The sequence below is a fragment of the Oryzias melastigma genome, linkage group LG9 (genome assembly GCF_002922805.2).
Source record: "Oryzias melastigma strain HK-1 linkage group LG9, ASM292280v2, whole genome shotgun sequence".
NCBI lineage: Eukaryota > Metazoa > Chordata > Actinopteri > Beloniformes > Adrianichthyidae > Oryzias > Oryzias melastigma.
In genome coordinates, this window is record NC_050520.1 from 21,944,148 (window position 1) to 21,969,896 (window position 25,749).

The following is a 25,749-nucleotide window of genomic DNA, read 5'->3' on the forward strand; positions in this document are numbered from 1 at the left end:
TTAATTGTATTGAATTTAATTGAGAGGATCTAAAGAATCGGGGAAAAAAATTAATAACTGAATCTATCCAGGCTCTTGTGAATTGAATCAACCATTTCTGGAAATTATTATCGATATCCAGCCCTAGTGTATCTAAAAGTCAGATCGTGAGGACCCGCTCGTTTTCATAGGTATTGAAGGGGCTGCTGCTGACAGCACAGGTTTTTAGAGGATTACTCAGAAATCCGTGTACAGATCAAAACACCACTTTGGGGTTGTTTATAGTGATGAATGAACAGTATAGTACACTTAAAAGCTTAAAAAGTTGGTTTTTCATGGTATGGCCCCTTTAAAGAAAAGTAAACTTAAAATTGCATTTCTGAGTATTTTTTTTTATTCAAATCATCGTGAATTAGGGGCAGACAAAACATGCCACTGGAAAAAGTTTTAGTTGTACAATTGTCAGGCCACAAGTTCCCTGCTTCACTTTATTCTGATGCATCAACTTGCAGACAAAAAGATCCATGTACGTCTGTGTTTTCCTCTTCTGAGCTGGCATCTGGCTCAAACCTGTACGGCTGGATAGCTACAATATTGCTCGCCACATGTTTCACAACTAATGTAAGGTTGGGGTTGTGAGGAGCTATAAGCTTGTGAGAGAGAGTGTAAACCAAGGGGTGATGGGAAATGGGTCCAGGTTTACATCTTGTCAACAGTCCCACCCTGAACTCAAACCAACATAACCACTGGGAACAATTTTACAATAATTCAAAAGATGATGAAAGAGTGGGACTTTAAATTAAAATGTATGGGCAAAATGATTAACCGTCTAAATTTCCCCACATCCAATTGTCTTATAAACAAACTTGTTTCCTGTTTGTGCTGAAGTTCAACATGATTATCCCTTTTGTGTCATTCTCCTACACTTCCTATATTTGCTCCTTTGTTATCATCATGTTTTATTCTCCATTTTTTGAAAGAAATAGATAAGTGTCACAGGAGGACATAATAGCTTTCTCACAGAAGACTCCCAACAACTGTTGGTACGCAAAGTGTGCCTTAGATCTCAATTTTAGGGATATTAAAAGCAGCAATTAGGGTAGCAATGCAAATACGCAGTGGCTACAATGATGGAACTTCTAGCAATTACTGGCATTGCACTCTGTGTGAACTCTCTAAAGTGTCAGAGCTCATGTCTCCCTCTCTACCTGATCAGAAAGGCCGCTGCAAAGGAGGGGTGGGATGGGGGTAAAGGAGAGCAACTAAAGAAGGGAGGGCTGAGGCAGGAGACTCAAGGCTGTTGGCATGTGTTGTTTTTCTACTACGTGATCTCTATACCGATGCACTTGGTTAATTTTTAATGAAGCGCTGGCACAGCATCCTCCCCTCTCACAGTCTTATCCGTTCCCCTCTCGTTCCCCCCTTTCGCCCTTTTTATTTTTTCCTCCTCTTACAGCTCTTTCACCCACATCTATAGGCTTGCTTTCCTGTATTCTCCACACTTTTGCTTTGGAGCATCTGTCTTGCCTTGTTGAACCTTTGTATCTTTGTCACAGTAGCTGAGAGGGATTTAGGGATTTGGGAGCAACTTCTCTTTTCTAGTTCTACATCTTCTTCTTGAAGCTCCGCGCCAATATCAATTTTAATGAGACCAAATATGCTGTGCGTAGAGTGTCAAAGAAGAATTGCTGAGTTTCATTCTTTGCTTTTCTTTTTTTTATTGTTCTCCTAGAAGGTAAAGCATACATTGAAAAATCAATATTTTTAAACACTAAAAAAAATCCTCACAATAAAACAATGGAAAGTTTTGAGATTCTTAAAACAAGTCTGATGAACTTCTTACTAATATATTTTTGTAGCACTACCAGAAGCAGTTGTTCAGTGTGTCTTGGCCAAGGACACTTGAGTGGGCAAGGCGGGAACCAATCGGAGGTCGACCACTCTTGCCCCTGCACCAAGACTGTTCTAGCAACAAGTCAAGGAGGGGATAGGCTTTTATACTGGTATACTGTACATTCAGTTTTACAAACAAAAGTTAAATCCATCAGATGCAAACCTTAACTAATTAAATTTGGATTGAAAGAAAGTTGCAGCTGTGACGCCTCGTTTCCACTGAGCGGCCCGGTCTGGTTCGGTATTTTGAGCTTTTCCATTGTAAAATGGACCCATTGAGGGCCCCCATCCGTTGTAGGTCCATAGAAACATAGAACAAGACGTTTGCAGCGGAGATTGACAGAAAGTGATGATGAAATTAGAAATAAAGCGCTTAGCTAGCATTTCTGTTTTCCTCTTTATGGCGGTATTCTTTTTGGCCGCCCGCAGTCTTCTAACATACAAAGTTTATGTTATACACGATGTACCAGAAATAAAGCAAGAAAAAGCTGCTGGATGATCTCCATTGTTGTGGCTTTTCTAGTCGTCGCACTACAATGAAGCAATGACACAAAAGCGGTCTTCATCACGCATGCGCAGTGAAAACAAACCACTTAGTGGAAGCGAGGCGTAACTGAGTGGAAAGACTCATCAGAATCAACCGTATCACTCTTTACCAGACCGGACCACTCAGTGGAAACGAGGCTTTAAACTCCTGTTTGGGGTGAGGCTGGCAGCCGAAGCACGTAGATGCCAATCCGGCAATCTTGCAATTGCTCAGTGTAAACAGGATAAAATTCAGAGTATCTTTATTGTAAAAATCTACTAACTCTCATAAATGTTTTCCAATAACAAACTTTTTTTTTAATTTGTGTTGCATGTGACAACTCCTAAAAAAGAGTTGAAATGACAATGGGGACTTAAAGGAATTTTTTTTTCTCTCTATTTTAAAGTATTTTGAAATTGACTTTTTTTTTCTCCATTTTTAACCCAGACCCATTTTTCCTTAAAAATAGAATTATTTAGAAAATACCACAAACTAAGTTGACCACAGAAAACATTTCAGATATTTTCCTGTTACACTGATATCACTGTGGGTTCTTATGGGTCAAGTTTGAAAAATTCTGATGAAACTACTAAAAGAAAAATTCTACAGTGGTCAGAAATGTAAAATTCTTTCCCTCCGTGGCCACAAATTAAAAGTGTATTGTGTATTAATCTATTTTAGACAAGTTTATTGAACTGATAAATTAACTAATATGTAACTGTAAAGGGACTTTACCATGATGTGAGGATGCCAAAATGATGTGCAATGAATGACAGAAAAAGAAAAATTAAGCAAATCAAGAACAAAAATGTTAAAATTACAGCAAACAATTACAATAGGCATTTAAACACATGAGCAGATAAGAATTAATTAAAATGTGAAACAAAGATATGATGCCACCAACTGCAGAGTGTTAAAAGCCATTCTAAAAAAAAAAAGTCTGATGTTTAAAACTTTTTCGGTCTATTATGTCCAGCTCTGAAAGAATTTTAATCCACCACTGGGGGCCAGCGAAGGAAAAAGCTTGGTAAACCCAGTGTGTCTGTCAGGACCTGGGCACAAGAAGAAGATACTGTTTGGCAGACCAAATTTTTTACACACATACTATATTTTTATTCATACTATTATTTCCCTCCTAAGATATTTTCCCTTTTTTATAGTAACCATTGTATTTATTTATTGTTAAGAAATCCTAATGCCATCTGTTTACACTTAGGTAATATATGTCATTTTTTAAAAGAAACAAACTGCATTTGACAGTTTGTGCTACACCTTAATGCTTTTGGATGATCCTTGTGAGATATTCTGCTGTGTTCCCCACTACTGTTTCTGACAGCTCAAATGTCGTTTTTTCCAAATTTTTCCAGATCAGTGGAAATTTTAAATGACTGTTGCTCACTTTCAGACTGTTAAAATCTTTTTAGGTACAATAAAAGCTGCAGTATCCCTGACTTTAGGGAATTCTCATGCTGCCATTTGCTTTTAGAGCCAGCAACAGTAGTAGTCTTCAAACAAGTTTAAATATATCCAATAACTGCCTACACAGTACCTTCCTAACACATTCTTCACAAATAGCATTGTTACTGGCTTCCAGCAGCTTTTTGGTCCAGGGATCAGCGAGCCAAGCAGCACTTTACACTATTGTAGCAAGCAGACTGAGTGATATAAAGAGCAACACATACACTTAACTTTTCTATTAAAGTGTGAAATGGGGGATTTATAGAAAAGGACAGGCGGATTTATCCTTTCCGTGCTTGTAAATGCTGAGCATGCAATTACCCCTATAATAGAGGCGTTGTGTCCAAATTGGAGCCATTTAAGTGATTTAACAGTGCATGGATTGGCCGTGGCATTTGCAAGGATGTGTACACATGGGGTGTAGTGGAATAGCTGTTTAATCACAGCGTTTTTAGCACTCGGTAATAGCAGAGCAGCCCACGAAGAACACTGACGTGCCACACAGTACAGCTTGGTCATTAGGGGCTGCAGTTTGGACTCGACTCTACCTTCTGCAAGAGCCAAGAGACTCTGCCCTCTTTGGGTGTTTTTGACATTAAGTTTAAAAATATTAGTTTACGTTACAGATAATCTAAATATATATGTCTCTATACTCAAACCACATAGCGTATTAATTTAGCTGAAGGCTGTTTTGGTTATTTTGTTGTTGGAATAAATTAGTAAAACTGTTATTAGACCACTAATTAAGAGATGGAAGCTCATTCTAAAATAGGAGATTAAATGCTTTTTGTTTTCCACTATTCATTTTTTTCAGGAAAGTTTGTCAGCTTTTTTTTTTTTTCCACAAACTTTTGGAATTTCACATATGCAACCAAATGCAAAAGTTCTACCAGATAATGTCACTCAGCACCATATAAAAAATGCAGACTTCACTGGATTAGGTCACTTTACATAAATGTTAGGTTTTTTGATCTTAGAGATGCTTATCTATATGAACTCATGCATTATCCAGAACTACAGAGAGCTTATGTTTTATGCATCCATAATTACTCTTAATTTAACGAACATGATTTCTTCTGCTTCCACTGTCAACGACTTAATTTAGTAACTGAATCGCCTTTTAGACCTAAAACTGTCTGACTTTTGAAAGCACCTTTGAATGCTTTTCAGTGCGTTAATAGTAACTTTCAAAACTGTCTTTTCTCTACAGCTTTTGATACGAGTCAATGACCGTTCAGTGGCAAAACTAAAGGTATTTTGTTCATCACTATGTAAATACAATAAATCCCCAGTATAAACATCAGTGTTTCAGTGTAGATGATGAAGCACTGTGGGAATGTGTCCTACATCATTTAAAATGTGCATAAGTTGTTTTAATGACCTTTGCACAAAAACACTATGACTGAAAGTATCCAATTTAAGTCCAGACCATAGACTGTAGAATCACTGGACAGCACGACCCCTCCTCCCTTGTGTCTCAAATAGGAAGTAACCTGCAGGCTTCAAGAAGCCAAAATCTCATAGACTTCTATTGAGAAATAGACAGTTATTACTCATTCAATCAGATGCCTCAGGAAAAGCTGGTGGTGCTCACTGGCACCACCTCAAACGTTTGACTGACAGCTTCTCCTGAGCCTGCTTTCAGTGGAAGGAGTGTGGAGTTTGAACAAGCTCACTCATGATTGGCGACTGTAGTTCTCCTGACTCAGACCAATCACTGTCATCTGGCTCAAAATGGTGGCGCCTGCATTGTGGAAAAATGGTGACGGATTTGGCCTCATTTAGTGAGAGCCGGTGGTAAGGCATTTTCTATGGAGGACGTCACACCCGCTTCGTCCAGTGATAGTGTATGTCTATGGGCTAAACCTCAATGAGCAGGAACCTTCAGAGCTCTATACATTCAGGAATCTATGCATTAAAGAAAGAAGGCTCCACTGAAACTCCTTTTACACAATTCAAGAGACTGATAACGCTGCTTGAAAGTTTGTTTTCATGACTTTTCAAACTTTTTTTCTAAAATTAATAGAGGTGTAAAAATTGGGGAGGAGGGGCTTATTTGCCTAATTTGAAGACCTTATAGAGCTAATAGAGTGAGGATTATTGTATGTTTTGGCCTGAAGCTTAAACGTTTGATGGTGAAGATTTCTGCAGAAGCATGAATGACATTTAGTCGAAGATAAAAAAAAAAATGTTTAAAGCTCGCTTCCCCAGCACTTGAAAATCTGTATCTGCATTTATATGGCAATTTGAATGATAACTTTAACAAAGTTGGAGGTTTTTCATTTTCATTACCAACTGGTGGTAGGTGACATCTTGAAAGATCTTTTATGTCGTCAAAGGTTGAGGAAAAAGAGATTCTCTCAAATGATTAGGATCTACCACTTTTTACCTATATTCTTTGAAACGCTTTTACTTTTCGACTTCTTCTTTTATATCCCACTGTTTTCCTTCCTCACTTCCCCTTTCACCTATCTTTTTTTTCCCTGGTCTTTGCTCCATGTGCATTGGAGTGGAGCCCCTGTACAGGCGTGGCATCCTGGGGAGAACCAGTAAAGCATTTATTACAGGCTTTGCAGCTCTGCTTTATGCTGGCAAGTGCAGAGCCACTCATGCTTGGCCTTTAACTTCCCTCTGAAGTTCAGCCATACATGAAAGGAGGGTCTCTGGCCCTCTAATACATTCCTGATTTTATATTGTGTCAGAAAAAAGGAGCTCTCTGTTAAGAATCAGGGAAAGTGTGAAGATTGGAAAACAAAATCTAGAATTAAAATGTAAATTGTGTATTTTATGTTTGTTTTTTTCCTCTTTGTGCCAAAAATGTTGCCGATTAGAGGTTGCTCGGTGACGCTGAATGCCCAGCGGAGCTTTTGAACCCAAGATCTGTAAAGAACTCTTTCAGAGGCTTTTTGTGCGTGGGCTGTCTACCATAACTTCCTCTTAAGTAATGTTGATAGGAGCAGGGAGGACCGCTACTACCACCAAGTCTTTCAGTGACCATCTGCTCAACTTTAGATTGAGCTGCAGAACAACTCTGGCTAAAAAAGGAGGAAAAAACGAGAACAATTCTTCGTCTGTAATTTTTAAGCCTTTTTTTCGATGCCCCTTTAAAGATCTCCCCCCTTTTCTCATCACTTCATAAATCGCGTCCCCATTGGTGGGTCGAAGAGTTTTTTTTAGGTCAGGATTTTTTTTTTTTCTTAATTATGTGTTTGGGGACATTTTGGTGGTGTTTTCTGGAGTGAAAATCAAATAAAAGAGGACAATGGAAAGGACATCAGACACACCCTAATTTTGGGATTTCTCTCTTCCGCCTTTTTGTCTCGTTTGATCGCATTTGTCTGTTGTGTGTCCTGGTCGAAGGAGAAACCCTCCTCCACAGAGCTTGCAAGAGGAACCAAGTGGACACGTTGCTTCAGATTCTGGCGCTTCCTGGCACCGACGTAAACATTAGAGGTAAGAGTTTTTCGCTTTTTTTTTTTTTGAGTAATCTCTGTCCCACTGTCACGCCGCTGGACTCCAACCGTTCGCTCCCAGCCTTCTAAAGAACACTTTACATTGGGAGGGGAAAAAGGCGAAGGATAAGGAGTGTGTGCGTCATCATTGAGCTTAACCTTTTGCAAAAATTTAAAGGGTGTGTCTTAAAAAGGCAAGGTGGGTTTGGAGTCTCTGATTTATAGATATAAGGCCACTTTGCTAAGTGAATTGAACACCTTTTGATATTTCACAGTCATTTTCAGCAGCCCCTTTGGGTCAGATGAAATGGCTTGCCCTTCTTTCATGGAAATATGCTTTTACAAAGGTTTCACCAATTCTGTATACCTATTATGGCTCCTCACGTCTGTATCTTAGTGGGGGGGCGACTAAGGTCAAAATGAAATCTAGAGCAACTATGGGAGAAGTTGTGAAATCCCCCAAAATTAGGAGTTTTTCAACAAATAAAATGTTTATGGTTTAAAAATTCTAAACTTAAAATACCTTTTTTCCCCCCGATATGATTTTTTGTATATTAGCTTTATAGACTTTTATTTATTCTGTTACTCTCTTCAATTCTTTTTATTGTTGATAATTTGAGATTTTTTTTCATATATCGGACAAAAAGTCACAGTAAATATAGTAATCCTGAGGATTTCAAAGCATCTTCTTCTTAATCATGTTTTGACTACATTTTGAAATATGTATTGGTAATCTTTGTTTTTAATCTTTTTTTTGTCAGTCTTTGACCAAATGTTTTTTTTTAATTTAATATTATTATTATTATTTATCACGGCTTTTGAATAAAAAAATACTGCCATGTTTTATAATTCTTTATCTTCATAAATGTGCTGTGTTACATATTCAGACCATGCAGGCTGGACTCCTCTACATGAAGCGTGCAACCATGGCAGCACTGAATGTGTGAAAGCTTTGCTCCAGCATCGTCCTGCACCTGTCCTCAACAACCAGGTGGGTGGAGTGAGTCCTCTGCATGACGCCCTCCTGAATGGACACATGGACATCGCCAAAATGTTATTAGAGCATGGAGGTGAGTCACTTCACAAATTTTATAATTTAATTAATAAAAAGATTTTTCCCATCGCTAAAAATTCAAGTTCAGAAGCAAATATTTTGGGTTTGCACGGATGTAACAATAAAGCAAGTGTGCATAATTGGCACAATAGTTTTTTTTTTTTTTTTTAAAGAAAGATTTGCAAACCTAAATCAAATTTGGGCTGTATAAATAATCTTTTATTTAAATACAATAATAAAAAAGACAGTATAGATCAGCAGAGATTTCAAAGCACTATTGTAACAATGTTTTTTTAATGATGATTTTTAACCAATGTATTAACTGATAATTGCTGCTTAGACATTTCTTTCTTGTCTGTTGATGACCAAAAATATTATTTGATGAACTGGATTGGCGAACAGCCCCCTCCATTTCTAGACTGAACAATGTGAATGGATATAAATGAATTAACTGATTTTTAAACATTTCAGAACATCATTTTCCTTTGTTACGTCACTTTTAACAGACAGATTTCAATTCTAAAGCCATGACATGTGTTTACCTCAGTCTGAGAGACACTCAATTTAAAAAGCAAAAAAAATAGCCTATTATGAAGACTTAAAAATTGAGTTAATGTTTTCTTTCAGTGTTATTACAACTACAGCCATGTCCGACTTTTAGTTACATGTCTCCATTAAATGAACCTGAGCGCACTCACCAGGAGGACACAGCTTTTATTTGAATGGCCTTTTGATGGATTAAAGGACCCTCAACGAGCATAACAGATGTTAACAGCAAGGCAGCTGATATGTTTTATGAGTGTTTGTCATGCACATATATTTATGTTAAACGGCAGAACACTGAAAGATCTCCACGTTTGAAGAAAATCTTTAAAGAAAAATAAGTAAATGTACTTATAGAATGAAAACAAATATTTATGTAAATGTGACAAGCTGAACACTTTCTGTACAGGAGACACTGAAGCAGATTGATTGACAAGGTCGACCACCAATCAGGTGGCAGAAAAGAAAAAAAAGCATCCATGCTAAATTACTCTGACAAAATCCATGTGACCACGAAAGGTGAAGAGACCAGTGTAATCAAATTGGAATTGCTAAATATATTTAAATAAAAAAAATAGTTTGAACCAACATTAGCTTACCTCATAGTGCCAGCTTCTCTCACACATAAATGCTGTATTTCTCTCCTTTTCTGAGTTGTTATATGGTCCTGTCGAACACATTCCAGCTCTATATGTGAATTAGCCTTCTGTGAATATGTACAAGCCATGACAGTGTGGTTATCCAAGTGAATCTGTCAGCTGTCTAATCAAAACATGGCATACAACACTGACCATGTCAAATGGAGAATGGCAGCAAAGTCAGTGAAGCACGTTCACCACACTCGAGCTGGAATAAGGACTCTGCTGACCAGTTTAGAGGGTTGAATCTTGCTGTCTTGTAAGTGTTTACATTTTAATTGTTCACATGACGATACATCTCTTGTCATCATGTGGAAGCATTTTGAAATAGAGATGACAAAGAAAATCTTTGTTGGTAAAACTCAAACTTGTCCGATCTGGTCCGTCTGCCTCCTCTGCTCTGCTTAGCAATCCACTTACAACTTGACTCTGCAGAGTCTGTCCAGACAGATTACAGCATCGCTTCATGGGAGGTTTTTTAATGTTTCTCTGACGAGATTAGAAGAGTCAGGATCTTCCGCTTGCAGAATTCACATGTATGTTTTTTCATGGGAATGTGTCACAACAGAAGGAATTTGTGTCTGCATGTTTGTCTGACTGCATGCCCCGTGCAGTCAGATCTTGAGAGGGCTGATGGGAGCATGATGGGTGTCAGAGCTCAGGAGAGGGTGGCGTGGCGGGTTTGCATGGCAGCAGGTGGCAGAGGAAATGTGTATTTTTGGTTTCGGTGCATTGGAGCGTTATTTTCCAGCCATGAATAAGTCTCCTATCTAACGTACCTCTTAATCAGCACACTTCTCAGTTTGACTAATTATAGTTAATTTGATTCGACTTTCCCATTAACACATGTACATATTCTGTCCTCAAAAAATAAATTAGTCTGGGATTGTTTAGTCCCGGAGAGGAAACAAAAGAGCGCTCCCCCCTCTTTTTTTCCTCTTTCATCAGCCTTCCTCTGTAACAGGAAAGAGCAAATTAAAAGAGGTCAGATGAAGAAGCTATCTGTATCTGTAAAATTAGAGGAGAAAGGGAACAAATGTGCGTACGCTTGCACTTGTTTTTGAGTGAGCACACACAGGAGACAGCTGGCTTACTGTCTAGGCCAGGTCTTTTTGCAGAGACTGAACATAACAACAGAAATGAAAATTCTCTCAGTCTGAAACACCTGCGGGCTTCCACATTATCCCTCTCTTTCTGCACTGCTCTGTGCTGACTGTTTGCTATTTCCTCCCACCTTGATGGCAGGTTGTCTAAAGGCTAGAGCAGGGAGTTGGTGAGGGGGTGGTCCTCTTGACTCCAGGCTATACTGTCTCTCACAGTCTCTATGCCATGATCTCCGTTTGGTTGCCATGGACACCATCGATAACCAGGGGTGTTTTTTTTTCTTTTTTTCCCCTCCTTTTTTTTTAGATCTTTAAGTCCAGGCTGTTAAATGTGGAAAGTTTTGCTTCAGGGGTTCAATCGTGCTTAGTTACCGTCACCATCTTTCAGTTATTGCTCACTTTAGCTTTTTCTTTTCAAAGAACCTAACATTAGATTGTTTTGCAAATGTTGGCCAGGTGGACTTGCCGCACTGTTTCCATTGTAGGAAATCAGGCTAGTAGGCCAAATGCATTTCTATTCCCCCGTCTCCCTATTTACTGTTGTTTCTGTGGGCTTTTTTTGTTGTTTTTTTTTTTTTTTTTTATTGCGAGCACCAGCTGCATTTCCTGAAACTGTATTTTTCATCGAGGCATTCACCCTGCTGTCCTAGTTGTTCCAGCAGACAGGCCCAACCGAGCTGCCAAGGTTTTGATAGGCCAGAGAGGGCAGCACTGACACTGGCACACCAACAAAGCCTTTAGTTTGGAGTGATCTCACCTCTTTGTAAGCCTGTCTGCTTGGAGGCCAGTGCTCTGCATGCGAGGGCTTCTAGAGGTAAATTGTATGGAGGGGAGGGATGGATAGATCCCACCCACCAACCCTAACCAGCCACTACCTCAGTTCCTCCAGGCCTACAAAGCTGGCAATGAAAGGATGCCATGGCTGAGGGCAAGGCTGACTCCACTCCCCCTCCTTCCTTCTCCTGTTGCCCAAGGCTGCCCCACATGACCCCCCGCCTATGTGTAGGGCTTGTTTTTTTTTTTTTTTTTTAAGTTAGAGCAGAAGTGTCCTTGGCTTTTTAGTTTGGTTTACGAATGCACAGATTTCTGGCGTCCATATAGGTAGAAATGCTTTCGTCTAGCCGGGTGGTGCTGGCAGCCAGCACCTTTGATGGAAGCACACAATGACTTGGAGCCTTTGGCTGATCAGCTCAGACCTGCCACACAGAGGAGGCGTTCCACTTAGCAGAGAGGGTGGAGAAAGAAAGAAAAGAGCATTTATGCTCCCACCAGCCGACCCCGTGACAGTAATCACTGATGCCATCCTCCCAAAGCTTTGCATTGTGTTAGCAAGCAGAGCTAGTCCACTGTAACAAAAAGCAAAGAATGAACTGAATAGTTTTGTTAACAATTTTTCCATTTTTTTAACAAAGAAGAGGATCTTGCAGCATGATTTTTTTTTATTTTTTTTTTTTTTATCGGTTTCACTTTATTTTGTGCATTTGTTGAATACACACAGACTTGAATCACTGCATCCCATGATCCCCAAAGATCTTCATGTGAACAAGTGTTTGTGGAGCAGAAAGCTGTCATTTGCTCAGTGGCAGAGGAAACACTAAGTCCCGTCAGACGCCTGTAGTCAGTTGTGGTTTGTTTCTGTCATAAATGCACACACACACACACATAGGTAACAGTTTTAGACACACTTGGGCCTCTAAGCTGTCAACAAGTAAAGAAAGTTCATCCAGCTCAGTTCTCCTTTCCCCGTGGGTCCTGAACTGGCAGCTGTGAGGAGCAGAGCTCTCGCACCATTAGAGGTGAGGCTGCGTTTGAAGCCCTCGGCTTCACTCAGGTGTGTTGATGTTTCAACTGCAGCTTTCTCCAGGCTGTAGTTCAAGGACTTCCCTCCCTTTTTCTATCATCCACATTTACACATAACCACTCGCACACTTTTTTGTGTCTGTTTTACCAGGTTAAGTATGGATTGCTGTCAAACACTGCCCTTAATTGCTGCCGCTCAGCTTTGCTTTTTGGATTTTGTAGACAAGAATTGGCGAGAATTAGAGAATGCCGTTTGTGACATTTATCAAAAACTTTCTTGTCTGCTGAATACATGTAGAAACATGCAATTTATTCTGTAAATTTGGTTGCCCTGCCCCTTCCCTTTCTATCTAAACAGTTATTTTTCAGTTAGCTCGAAGGTCACGATACAAGCTAGCTTAAAAAAAAAAAAGAAAGACGAAAGATCACAGGCCAAGGATCTTTAAGCAATTTATTTTTATTTGGTTGTCTTTTTTAAACTGAAGGTTCAGCAGGATTTTTTTATTTTGCCATAACAACTATAAATTAGAAGGAAAAAACATGTGCTCTCCAGGTGCAAATAAAAAGATTTTCAAGGTGTAATTCACTTCTTTTGTTGGGTTTTGAGCCTAATTGGGAAAGAAAATTGAGTCAGTCCAGGATGATTTTGTTTTGCTGGCCATGAAGATCCCTGTGTGTGCCTCAGCCATGACCCTAAAGCTTCATGCACTTCACTAGAATGAAGTGATCATGACTCTCACTTGTTTTTCAAGCTTCAATTAAAATGCTCATCAAAATAACTCAAAAGAGAATTCAATGGCATCTTAAAAATAATAATGTTAATAAAAGATCCCGACAAGATGTGAATTTTTCACTTAAAATTAATTTACAAGGCAACAATAAGAGGTGGTTGAACAGTGTTGGAGGGGGTCATGAGTATAAATGAGGGCATTCAGCAGATGTTAAGTGTTCTTGCTTAAACTTTTCTTTCAATGACAAGCTCCATCGTTGCAATGCTTGTTTGGATCTTGTTGATTGTCATGGTAGCTAATAGGGACACCTGTACATATCTGCATTGGTATCTCTCATAAATTGTATTTGTGCTGTGCCAAGATTTCTCTTTTTTTGCAGACAAGTTTACTTCAAGTTCTTTTTGTTGAACTTTGGCAGCAAAGCTGAGCTCTTTTCTCAGGTTGTAATGAATGTTTTTATAGTTGCTTTAAAAAAAGTTCTCATTTGTCAATAAAAGAGGCAAAATTAAAGGGACATCTTAACTTTTTGCAGCTTTTTCCAACAAACAATATAAAGTAATGATTAAATTATACAACCTGCTCAATAATAGTGCCAGTTTTTAAGACTGAGAGTCATCAGACAGCATAGAAACAAGCAACCCTTAAGCTACGTTCACACCCCCTTCAGCCCTCATTCAAGTGACCTCTTCCAAAAAAAAGTCTTGCGTTCATGCGTAGCTACACACATTTTTAACCCTTGTGCTCTCCTGTGTAGTCTAGATGACCCCCCCCATTAAACTGATGTGTAATCCCTCCCATGAAGGTGGACAGGATTTTATGTCTGCCATGGACACCAGTGAAGACGCTGTCCACTTAATTTGTTCAGGATCGAGTCCTGAACCTTGCATTTGGTCTGTATTCAGAAGGCTGTCCCACCAGACATTTCTGTTACGATTTAAAGCCTGTAAACAAAACCATGTGACTACAGATCTCTCCAGTCATTGGCCAGGAATTACAAAGACAGGGCGTAGAAGGAACCCCTTCGCTTTGCAATCCTTGTCAGGATAGGTCACTTATTCAAAATTTATATTTTGCTGACCAATTTTAAATGTCCGCATCAACATCAGGTTTCAACACCTTTTACATAGAACTATGGTACAGAGGAAGGATGCTGCAAGGTGGTTACAGAGGAGACGACGAAGAAGGTACTCTGATAAATGTCTATGACATATAGATTGTCGGGAAACGGTGTAAGAAGTAATGTGTATCACATTAAAAGTTGTATTAAAGAGCCTGTATTCATCCGACCATATTTCAATAAGTTGCTGTGCCTCATCGTTGCTTTATGTTTGTAAAGCAATGACCAGCTATGGTGGTTGTTTTGGTCTAGTTTTTCCGCTCCAAGCAAAGAATTTATTCTGAGTAAACTTGAAACAAACTGGAGTACAGTCCAATTAGAAACAAACCACCTTGCGGTTCCTGGTCCTGGACCAGGATCTGCCTGGGTGTGTTCAGACAAACATTTTTTCCCCAGATTATTGGGGAAAAAAGTTTTGGGTGGGGTCATCTGGACCCCACAAGACAGTGTGCGGAACTTTTTCAATGGTTTTTGATTTTCACTGGCGTCCATGGCAGACATGAAATGTCACCTTCATCAACATTTGTCATGGAATGGATCACACGTCAATGTAAGGCTTGGGTCATCTAGACCCCATAAGATAGCACAAGGGTTAAGCAAGCCAAATGTGTCCAATTTGAATAGAGCCCATGACTGTTTTTGTGCTCTACTTAAAAAAAGCTTGGCCATTTAGCAACGTACAGATGGTGCCCCTTTTATCTTACACAAGTCCCAACTGTTTTAAAATTGATCATGAAGAAGAAATTAATAGTTCGGTTTGTGCCAGGTCGGAATTCTATGACACCAAGTATTTTATATATCGGAATAGAGCTGTGAAAGAAAAGCCCGGAGCAGGATTTATGAGATTTGCTTCGAGATTTTGAACCAAACTTCTTCCAACTGTAGGTGATGGACATATGCTAAAAAAACAGTAGAAAAAGAAGAAGAAGACCCTCCCTGCTCATCCAGTGTGAACACCATGGCCTATAAACATGCGTTCAAGAATGCGCTTCACATGCCAGGTGTGAACAAAACATTACTCAGTAATGAAGGTAGGATCCCACCTGTTGTTTGAACCCTCAGAGTTCCAGATGTTCTGGGTGCTGGAATGAAGAGCCGTATGAGCTGTGGACAACCTGTTCAAATGGAATCTGTAATAAAAAAATGCATGCCTCTATTATTTATGATGAAAAGAGAAATTAAGCTCATGCAAGATAATACCATAAGCCACTCTACAAAAGATTCAAGCTTTACTGTTGTAACCCCCACAGGCTTTTACTTCCATGTTTTTGTAATACTGTGAATATGCTTGAAAGGGGGAGGGTACCATCTGAGCCTATTACTAAAGCAGTGAGGGATCTTTAGCATCATTGCATATCTGACTGGTATTTCTTATTCCAACGTCTGATGCCTATCCGCTGGCTGTTCTGGTGCTTCACTTGGTTGGCTTTGTTGTTTTTGCTGTAGCGTCTAGTTGCTAGCTGGTAGCTCCCTGTGGGATACGCGATGCCGTGCCCCTGGCTGCAGTTCACACACTCCCCCTGCCTGTCTTTTTTTTCCAAGCAGCAAGGGGGAAAGAGAGAAAGAAATTGAGGATGTTTACCATGCTGTGGAACTGCCTGCTTCCCAGCTTGTCTGCCTCAGCCCCAGCCTCAGACCAGAGATGGAGGGAAAGAGACATGGGGGGAGGGAGCGCTGCATCTTTCCTTCCCTCCCTCCTTGCTTGCTTTTTGCGCCAATTTTTCCCTTCCTCCACTCTCTCTTTTAAATTTCTTGTCTTCGCCTGCCCTCTAAAGGCCAAAGGGCTCTGCATTCTGTATGTAAATGTGTGTGTGTGTGTGTGTGTGTGGCAGCCTGCCTGCATCTGGCTGGTGCATCAGTCACTGGCTTTTTGCTTAGCATGTGAATTCCCTCCCTCTGCTGTGATTTCAGAGCTTAGGTCTAAGTGGGGTATTTTCACACTCACACACTCGTGTTAATTTTTTTTTGTGTAAACATCAATATAACTTGTAAAATAAATGTGTTGTTCTGTTTCAATTATGTTGTTTACTTTTTACCATTTTTTTTACTTTGCTGAATTTAACAGCTACCTGTGACAATGTAGCCTTACTATGCTAAAAATTCAAACAGGTGCTGTAGAATTAAAGCTTTATATACAAGACATTTGAATTGTTACAAAAATTTCCAGCTTTTTCTTGTTTAAAATAAGAGAATAAACTTCCAAAGGGGCCAGCTTTTTGGGATGGAATTGTACCTACCTGAATGTGTACCCCACGGTGTGTAAGCACAATACAAAAACGGTGTATAACTTGGTAAATTATCTTGAACACTCACATGCACGAGCACACCTACACATAGCAAAAAATCTCTCTGGCTCCTTTAGCTGCGGGTCTGAAAATATCAGTTATTTATATGAACCTCTCTTATACCTCTTTCCACTGAGCCGTCCAGACTGATCTACTCCTGGTTGGTTTAGAATGTTCTGGGGAATTCAAGAGAGCATTCCCATCGAGTGTTGGACCATCAAGGCGCATGCGGGGTGTTGGCCAATGACGTAGCTGTGTGTCATGACGGTGCGACTACAATGGTTCTGCTTATTCGCGGAATCAGCGCGTCATCCCTTCGAATAAGAGGGAAAAACTGAATACAAAAAATGTAATATTCTTTGCAAGAAGATTGTGGGAGGTGAAGAAGAACACAGCTAAGAAGAGAACAAAACTTCCAGCTCAGATCTTGAGTTGAGAAAAGTACCAGTCAGACACTTGCTGTTGTCGTAATACCTTTCTGACAGTTATTACCTGCATCACCTTTCTGTTATACCTTTCATTGTGTGATGACAGTAGCTCTGTCCTGCTTCGTTCCATTTTTCCATGGACCTTCAACTAACAGGGGACAAAAAATGATATAAATCGGTCCGGCCTAATGGGTCCAGTTTATAATAAAAACGCTCAAAATACTGTACCAATCCGGTCCAGTCTGACTGCACCGCTCAGTGGCATTAAAGACCCACTCAGATGAAAATCATGTTTATGTTGTTTTTAACATATTCTTTTTCTCATATATACAAAGAAATTTAATCCTAAAATTGTGTTTTCGAGTATTTCTTCATTTCAATTGTGTTGAATCAGAAGAAGATAAAAAAAGAGCATTAAAAAAACCTTGTAGTTACTACAAGCTACAAACTACAATCAGCAGGTCACAAGGTCCATGCTTCGTTCTTTTCCGATGCGCCCTCTTGAAGACCACTAAATCCATGTACGTCTTCGTTTTCCTCGTTAGATTTGATATCTAGCTCAAAACTGTACAGCTGGATAGCTACAATACTGCTCACTGTTTTTGTTGCATCAATAATGTTAGGTTCAGGTTGGGAGGAGCTAACAGGAAGAGTTCAACACAGGGATGATGGGAAAAGAAGGAAGGCTTACGCCACACCAATTCCCGCCACAACACAGGGAGGAATTTCTGAACTCCAGAAATTATGTCCAAAAGGACAACAAAGGTGTTTTGGTGGCTAAAAATTGTGTAATCGTGGTTTTAAAGACTACTGGGAATGTCTATAGCTCAAAAGATGATTGGAGTAGAACTTCAAGTCACTATTTCTGCACCAAAAACTATAAATAAATACATAGTTTCCCTTTAATTATATGTGATTCTATTTTAGTATTTCGTGTTCAATGATACAATTTATTTCTCAGTACTGGTACATGTTTAAGAAGGGTCGTGGGTCACCAGAACCAAAGGTATCCCTGTCCGTTTGGTTTTCCAAGTATAAACAAGCAGTGAACTAGTTTTAAAAATGAAAAAACTCAAATGCCATTCTTTGATTCTTTGTCTGAACAACAGAAAAAGTTAAGCAGATAAATCCACAAACAGCAGATAAGCACCAAATCTCAGGGCGCTTTCAGGCAGACAGATCCATCATCAAACGCACAGCCTTGCAGGCTTTTCAGGCAAGCCAAGCCCAGGGCCGTGCTGCAGGGCCCCCACCCCTCCTGCACACGCTGGTGTCACCCCTCTGATTGGAGCTTGTCTGTCAGCTGAGTTTGACACAATGACAGAGAGGAACACAGGGAAATCGCGCCGCTTGCTCTTGCCTTTCCCTGCATTGTGTTGTTGTTGTTTATCCACAGAGAAGGGCTCAGTTTTTGATTTGGAATCCATACTATTGTGTTTCAGTTTCTTTTTTTTTTACCTCAACAAGAAAAAGCAAACTTTATCTTTTTTTGTTTTTTTTTCTGGTGGTTACCACACATGCCATGTACATTCACTTACACAAAGTTCATAAGTGCTGTTAACTTTCATAAAGGTGTTTGGCCTGGTTGGTTGACTTCATACATTACAGCCACTCCAACCAAGTGAGCATAACTGCTTGTTACAGAAACCTGATGAACAAAGTCCCTCTCCCTCACACGTACAGCGCATTGTTCGCTCTCGTGCCCTTCCACCTTTCTCTTGCGACCACTTTGATCAAATCCACACTCTGTAGTCCTTGACTACTGCCCTGACAGCTGACCCCTGCATTTGTAATTTCCCCGTTTATGTAGAACTTTATGTAGATTAATTCAACAATTTATGCAGATTGAGTATTTGCCACTCAGACTAGAAGCACTAAAAGGTAGATGGGCGCTGACCTTCCCGTTAACAGCCATGTAAGCACTTACCGATTATCTTATAACTGTTACACGTGGCATTAATACAGCAGCAGACAGACGTGCCGAGCCATTTCTGAATTTTTAATTTTTACATAATGCGGATTCATTTGAAACAAAACTGTCTTTGCATCAAGGTGGAATTTGGAAAAGGTTGGTTTGACACGACTGTCCTTTGTTTGAAGCGTCATACTTCCTGCAGCCGTAGCGAGTCTTATCAAAGAGAAAAACAAGCGCCAGCAGTGGTAACCAGCAGCATTTCAGCTGTCTGTGTCCCGCAGAGCCTCTACACAGCAGCAAACTCTCTTCTGAGTAGCAGCACCATCGCCAAGGTTGAACAGTCAAGTGCCATCAAGAGCAGTTTGCCACAGAAATGTGTGTCTGAAAGCAAACAAAGAGCTCACTCTTAACTCGAACCGCTCAATGTTCTGTTGGCTAAACGTGCACGAGCCTTTATGACATTGGAAAATAGCTGAACATAGACCGGAGACACACGAAGGCAAATGCCATCATTTCAACTTTGTGGGCTGTGTAAAAGGATAGGAAATGCGGCAATCATCTGAGAGCAGCAAAACGGGAAGAGCAGGTTAGCAGAGCTTTTTAAGTTTGTAAAAACTGACTGTTTGACAATCACAAAGGATTTGAAATGTTTTATTACTTTTTGTCAATGTTTTACATTAATGAGGGAGTCTTTTTCTGAAGTTGCAATAAAGAGCAGAAAGTCTGTCCCTAACTTCTTAGTGACACACTTGATGTCCATGGACTCAAAAAGCAGTGCTTCCATCAGGTCAGTAGCTCCTTTGTGTCTTTTACACAAACACAAAGTGATCTGTCAGTCACAGTGCTAAGGCGAGGTGTCAGCTGAAGTTACTGTTGAGGTGAGTCAGCGGCCCTGTCTGGCACCGAGGACCAGTGGGAACACAGCTGTTCATTTAAACCTTCCACTTTACACTCATTCCCCGCTCATTCCTATTCTTTGTGTGTTCAACATTGATTTCTGTTACTTCATCCTGCCGTTTCCTCCTTTTTTTTTTATAATGATGCTCCAAACGACAGAAATGTTATGTAATGTTAGACTTGGAGCATTTGGTCAGAAGGATAACTCCTGTCTGTGTGGTCTGATCCAAAGTATGTCTGTCCCTTCAGGTTCAGCTCTATTCCTGCAGACTGATGAAGACGGACGAGTCCCGCTGGATCTGGTGTCGGCAGCAGCTCAGAGGGAGGAGCTCCTCTGCAGTGCACAGGTCGGAGACTCTGCTCTCAGAAACGCACCCATAGAGGTTCTAAATCTTCCCCTCCTTGAGGCTGGAGCCTGTCTGTTAGGTCACCTCATTTACTCTTACCTGGTGGAGAAGGGTCCACCCAGCCACACTTCACCCAGCAACCAGCTCCACAGCCTGGGCTACAAGCTAGTCAGAGCCTTGCAGAGACACTCCCTCCAAGAAATGACTGTAGGATGGACAGATCAGCAGGCCGTCCGGCTGGTGGAGGATGTGGAGACACTCCTGGAGCTGAGCAAAGGGCAGAACCAGGATCTGGTAGCTCCTGCTGTGAAAGAGTGCAAAGCTGAGAACACCCGGTTCCTAATGCAGATACTGGAGGACCTCAGGTGTCGTGGTGAAGCACTACGAGCTGATATGTGGTGAAAGGACTGAAGTTCACCTCCCGTCGTTGAATGTTTTCTTTTATGAAAGAGTTACCTCAGGCTTTGTAGATGCAATACAACATAACTAAAGGTTTTTGAGAAGCATGCAGCTTTCACAGTTTATGCTTGTTTGGAGAGTTTTTATTCCTCACTGTTGACTATAGAACATAGTTTGGTTGTGTTATTTTTATTTTTTATTTTTTGTACTAAAGTACAGTTATTTATTTGTAACATGTTCAGTCACAGTTTTTATAGAACTAACATTTCAGTTAAGATTGTTATATTTTCTAATGTTAATAGAATTTGTCGTTTGCTTGAATATTTTTTGTTGTTGACCAAATAAATAAAATAAAATCCACAGGCAATGAAAATCTTTTATGTATCAGCAACAGTATATTCACTCAGATTTAAAAAAATATATATATCGTTATCTTTATTCAAGACAAATTGCAAAATATTAAATTATAAATAATTCAATAAATAATTGCTCTAACCTTACCTAAGGAAGAAGGCCTGCTTAATGTGTAACTGCTATTTTAACCCTCCACCTATAGGAGGCGGTAGCTGCACAAATGTCCTGTTTATTCAAAAGCTAAAGAAGAAACCTTTTAAAATGTTCTTATTTACATTTATTTTAGTTGTAATCTTAGTACAGCTAAATCATTATCATTATTTTCAAGCAATTTTTTTAATCAAATGTTATGTAATTCATTTACTTTTTTAAAGATCAACTTGCACGATTTTAAAGAACTTTCAGTTTGACCTTAAACAATAAAAATGTATTTTGATATTGGGCCAGGGTGAGACATCCAACACAAAAAATAAAATCCAAGTTTTACCTTGATTTTTCTATTTTAATCTTCAACTAGATAACCAAGTTATTCTCCTTGAGAGTTCTTTGTTGATCTGGAAATACAAGTGCAATTTCAAGCATTTTAAGCACTCCATGCAAAATTCAAAACCTTGAACGTGAGGCATTCAGATTTAAAGATTTTCTAGAATTCTAAACACCTGAACCATGCTAAGAAGAAGAGGAAAGGTAGCTGCTACTAGGACCCCAAAACAAAAATGTTTTCAAGAGCTATTTGAACATACTTGTTTTTGCTAAATATATTCATGAATAATCCCATAACCCTGGCAACCCTGGTGAAGGATTTCTGAAGGCTCAACTAACTGAGGATCTGTCGTGGTGCATTTACTTTTCAATTTCAAAAGGTGCTAAATCTAAGCTAATGTCCACATTTTGACACGAACTTTAAGAAGAATATTTCATATTTTTAAGTTTCAACTTCCCAACTATAGCATCTGAGATGCTGTATAGATAAAATAAATCCACAAATTGAAGATAATTTTAAACGTATATAATTAAACAGAATTCATGATGCAGCTCAGGTCGGATGCTGCAGGTGTAAGGATGGAGCACTTTTGAGTGAGGGCTACAAAGAATATAAAATAACAGGTAAACTGTAATCCTGCTCTGAAATTGGCGGAGTGCTCTCTGCATTTGAATCTTACTGGCAACAGGAAAAAATGACCACAGGCTCTGTGCATGTTGCTTGCTTAGTAATGGAAGAGTGGAGGAGAACCTTCTCATTAATAATTAGGGACATCTCAAACTTGAGCTTCTTCAATCACAACTCTGGCATTTCAGAATGAACCTTGAAGATGATAAAAAATATTTAATTTGTTTTCTATATCTGCCAAAAAATAAACAACATACATCAAAATGCATTTCAAATTCTAGATATACATATTAATATGACCTCTTCCGACCAAACAATGACTCGGCTCTCCTGGCAGACTTGTCTGGAAGTTTCATTGGTGGGAGCAGTTGACATGAAGATGATATCAAAGGCAGGCAACATCGCAAGCTGAGAAGACAGATGCTCGAAAAAAAGGCAGGCATACAACCACTTTACAACATTACAGGCATACTGTATAAAACACAAATTAATCAAAGGCTATGTACAATGTCATTTAAAAAATAAATAGTTTCATCTTAAACTAAATAAAAGCCTTTTTCATTGCAACTGTCAACCTGATACAATCTCATAAAAGAAGAACAAAATTAATTTTTTTTTTTTTGTATGCATTATCACCATTATTGGCTTTAAAGCGACCACACACATGACAGAAATATCTGCACTCACAGTCCCTTCAGGAATTGGATGAAAATATATATATATATATATATATATATATATATTTCCAAAGTAACATTTTTTAAAGAGGTTATCAGTTTGAGGGAGGCAAAGTTTGTGACTCTGAAAAATAAATAATTCAAAGGTATTTGGGAGTGACAGATATGAGCCAGTTGATATGCAACCACACTGATAAATGGACGGAGACAGAAGGGCAAAAAGTGATGGCACAAAGATGGAGAGAAGATGATATGAGAGAGTTACAGGAAGGATAGGGTTTAAGAGTGCTAAAGACAAGTAGGCAGTGCTGGGAGGGGCAGGGTGAGGGTGTGGGCAGAAGAAGTAGAGGCAGGGATCAATATGATGAGAGGAGGCCTCTTCAAACGCAGCCTGCGCTGTGATGTTTCAAAAGATGCTCCACAAGAAGCCCAGGAGACCGTCCCTTCAGACAGGGTCGCAACCCTGCTCGCTGACGAATGACGGGACCACAGAGAGAGCAAATGACGGGAAGCAGGTTCTGAAATACCACGACGCGCTCACACACCAACATTCCTCCATCCCTGACATCTCGGGCCTGAGTTTACTTGGAGCCCCGTCTTGTCACACAATGACTCGCTGCTCATCTTGCATCTCTGCAAAACTCGACACCAAACCGCAGCTGTCGCTTGTGCTGCGGCGCTCCGACACCACCACACGCTGTAAGTGAATCAAGGCATCTGTCTACAGCTGGAGGGGAGATACGATTGTAACACACACCGGCGATGAGAGAAGCAGCGTTACTTTGATTGCGTAAATGCTTCTATGCAAACACTCTGGAAGGACTGATCAAAGTTGAGCTGTGGGCACAGGAGGTGGGGCAGATGGAGAGGGCGGCCAGCCTGGGGCGCAGCATCACAGAGAGCCTGTTTGTGTTTGTGCGTCAGTTTGTGTGCCTCAGAGAAAGTGTTTTCGCCCAAACACAAGGTTGTGTCTGTGAGCAAGTGGTTACAGAGTGAGTGTGCAAGATTTCTTAGACGAGCTAAGATGGGGAGATTTTTTTTTTTTTTTGTCTGCATGCACATGGAGAAGTGTGTGTGCGTGTGAATGCTGTTGTGTGTGGCCGCCAAGGCAAACATGCAGGGAGATGAGAGGGAAAGAGACCAGCCTTTCAAACAAGATTAAGGCTGTGGCTGCCTAAAGGCCTGCCTGCCTGCCTGATGACACTCTGCATAGACTGGGTGACATCTATATTAACACCACGACAGCAGGCCCAGTCAGCTGCGCCTCCTCGCAGACAGAGGAAATGTCTCTTTGAGTGACTGAAGATGGTCACATGTGTTTTAAATGGCTGAACAAGGCAACAGCTAACAGATCTGCTCCTGCAGGAGCAGTGAGATTCAACAAGATGCAGTCTAACCCCGCATGGTTCTTACAGGTGGCCGGGTCAGACACATTTGTAACTCAATATATCAAAGAGATGCAAACCCACAGTCTGTTGGTCCACATTTATGTTAGAGAACATATCTGGAGGGCCTTGTAACAAACTGGCAACCTGTTTAGGATTGACCCCGCCTCCTCCCAACAGAAGCTGGGTTGGCTCCAGCAACCCCATGACCCCCGAAAGGGATTCAGCGAGTTCTGACGATGGATGGAACGTATCTGGAGGCTCACAACATAATTGCTAATCAACTTAGCTAGATGAGCTCAGACAATCCAATGAACTGTAAGTGACTGCAACATCATTACAGCAAATGAGGGGGGGGGGGTAAACAACAAATAACGTCAAATAAAAAAAGTGTGTATACTACAGCAACTATATTAGTTTAAGGCCTCTACTTTTTTTAAATATGGAGAAACTCCCATACTCTTAAAACAGAGAAAATGATCTTGTTGTTTTGGTCGTGAAAGTTGCAGCATGCACATGGATGAAGTCAGAGAGAACTGAAGGGAGCAGCTCACTTTGGCCAATAAAACTCATTCCCTCCAATATTGCCACCCAAATGTGCTGGTACAAATTAAAAGCACACGTGTTAAACTATTTTGAGTCCAGTATCAAAAGGGCACTGCATGAAACAGTACTAGAAAAAGAAAACAGAGAAACAAAATGCAAAAAAAAAAAATAATAATATGATTATATATATAAGAAAAAGGTGGAAGTCCAGAGGTGTGGAGCTGCTCGAGAGCAGCCGTCTTCCATTCTTCAGCGCCCATCAGCAGACAGAGAAGTGTAGTCAGTGGGCGGATGAAGTAATCTACCCGGGGTTGTTTTTCTTTCTTTTATTTGGACTGGGATTGGGATCCAGTTTCAGCTCTCGGAACTGCACCTGTTAAAACACAGAGATGTGTGCGCGTACACACACAAATACCACTTGGTCAGGTGGAAAGAGCAAAGGATGCTTGAATAGTACAGAAACCCTCCAGAGGTTTCAGTCCAGCTGTGTGGAACAGTGGCCTCAGGGAAGGGATTACACACTGATTACAGTACACACACACACACACACACGCACACACACACATGGATGCGCACAAACACTAAGGTGGTACTGTTCAAAGCACCAAAACACACTAATGCACACTCACAGATGCAAGGCAAAGATACACACGCACACAAATATCCTATACTCCCACAGATGTGTAATAGTGGCCTAAGGGAAGGAATCACACACATAAACAGGAGAACAGGGCAAAGGCTCATGGGAAAGCTTGAAAAGACAACAGAGTCATCTGCACATAGAAAGATCAAGAGGAGAGAAGAGGCAGGCAGAATATATATATATCTTTTTTTTTAGAAAGAAACAATAAAGTCAAGTTTTCTATATTGTACTCGGCTCTGAGGAGTCCAAATAAGTTAATTGTTCACTGTTCTCAAATGAATTAGTCTATAAAAGTAATTATGCATAAAAATTTCAGATAAAAAATAAAGAAAAGTTTTAGTAAATCTGTACAAGGTCAAAATGAAAAATGAAGACAGAATATGTAAATATTAGAACTTTTTGTGATACAAGTAAAATACAAATCCTCAAATCCCTAACAATAGTATTAGCCAAATCTGAACTCTCCCC

At 40.0% G+C, this 25,749-nt stretch overlaps 2 protein-coding genes and 1 long non-coding RNA gene across 10 annotated transcripts in view; 1 reads left to right on the forward strand and 2 right to left on the reverse strand.

The window, feature by feature from the left end:
- The window catches only part of slf1 (SMC5-SMC6 complex localization factor 1), a 33,706-nt gene extending 12,764 nt beyond the window's left edge, over positions 1 to 20,942 (forward strand). For both annotated transcript variants that reach the window (XM_036213591.1, XM_024275703.2), the window contains exons 16-18: positions 7,217 to 7,309; positions 8,196 to 8,378; positions 20,069 to 20,942. In XM_036213591.1, coding sequence (XP_036069484.1) covers positions 7,217 to 7,309; positions 8,196 to 8,378; positions 20,069 to 20,568 — 776 coding nt within the window. In that variant the 3' untranslated portion in view covers positions 20,569 to 20,942. The remainder of the gene's footprint in view (positions 1 to 7,216; positions 7,310 to 8,195; positions 8,379 to 20,068) is intronic.
- On the reverse strand, positions 7,325 to 14,591 carry LOC112148521. Of its 2 annotated transcripts, XR_002919629.2 has the most exons (3): positions 9,697 to 14,591; positions 9,505 to 9,611; positions 7,325 to 8,332 (listed from the first exon to the last, which is right to left on the reverse strand). It is a non-coding gene; the product is annotated as an uncharacterized LOC112148521 (long non-coding RNA). The 2 variants fall into 2 exon arrangements; XR_002919628.2 differs by having other exon boundaries at positions 9,505 to 14,591.
- A 1,280-nt stretch (positions 20,943 to 22,222) lies between the features above and the next one.
- mctp1a (multiple C2 domains, transmembrane 1a) overlaps positions 22,223 to 25,749 on the reverse strand; it is a 119,337-nt gene continuing 115,810 nt past the window's right edge. For all 6 annotated transcript variants that reach the window (XM_024275326.2, XM_036213589.1, XM_024275325.2 and 3 more), the window contains one exon: positions 22,223 to 25,011. In XM_024275326.2, the coding sequence (XP_024131094.1) occupies positions 24,940 to 25,011 (72 nt within the window). In that variant the 3' untranslated portion in view covers positions 22,223 to 24,939. The remainder of the gene's footprint in view (positions 25,012 to 25,749) is intronic.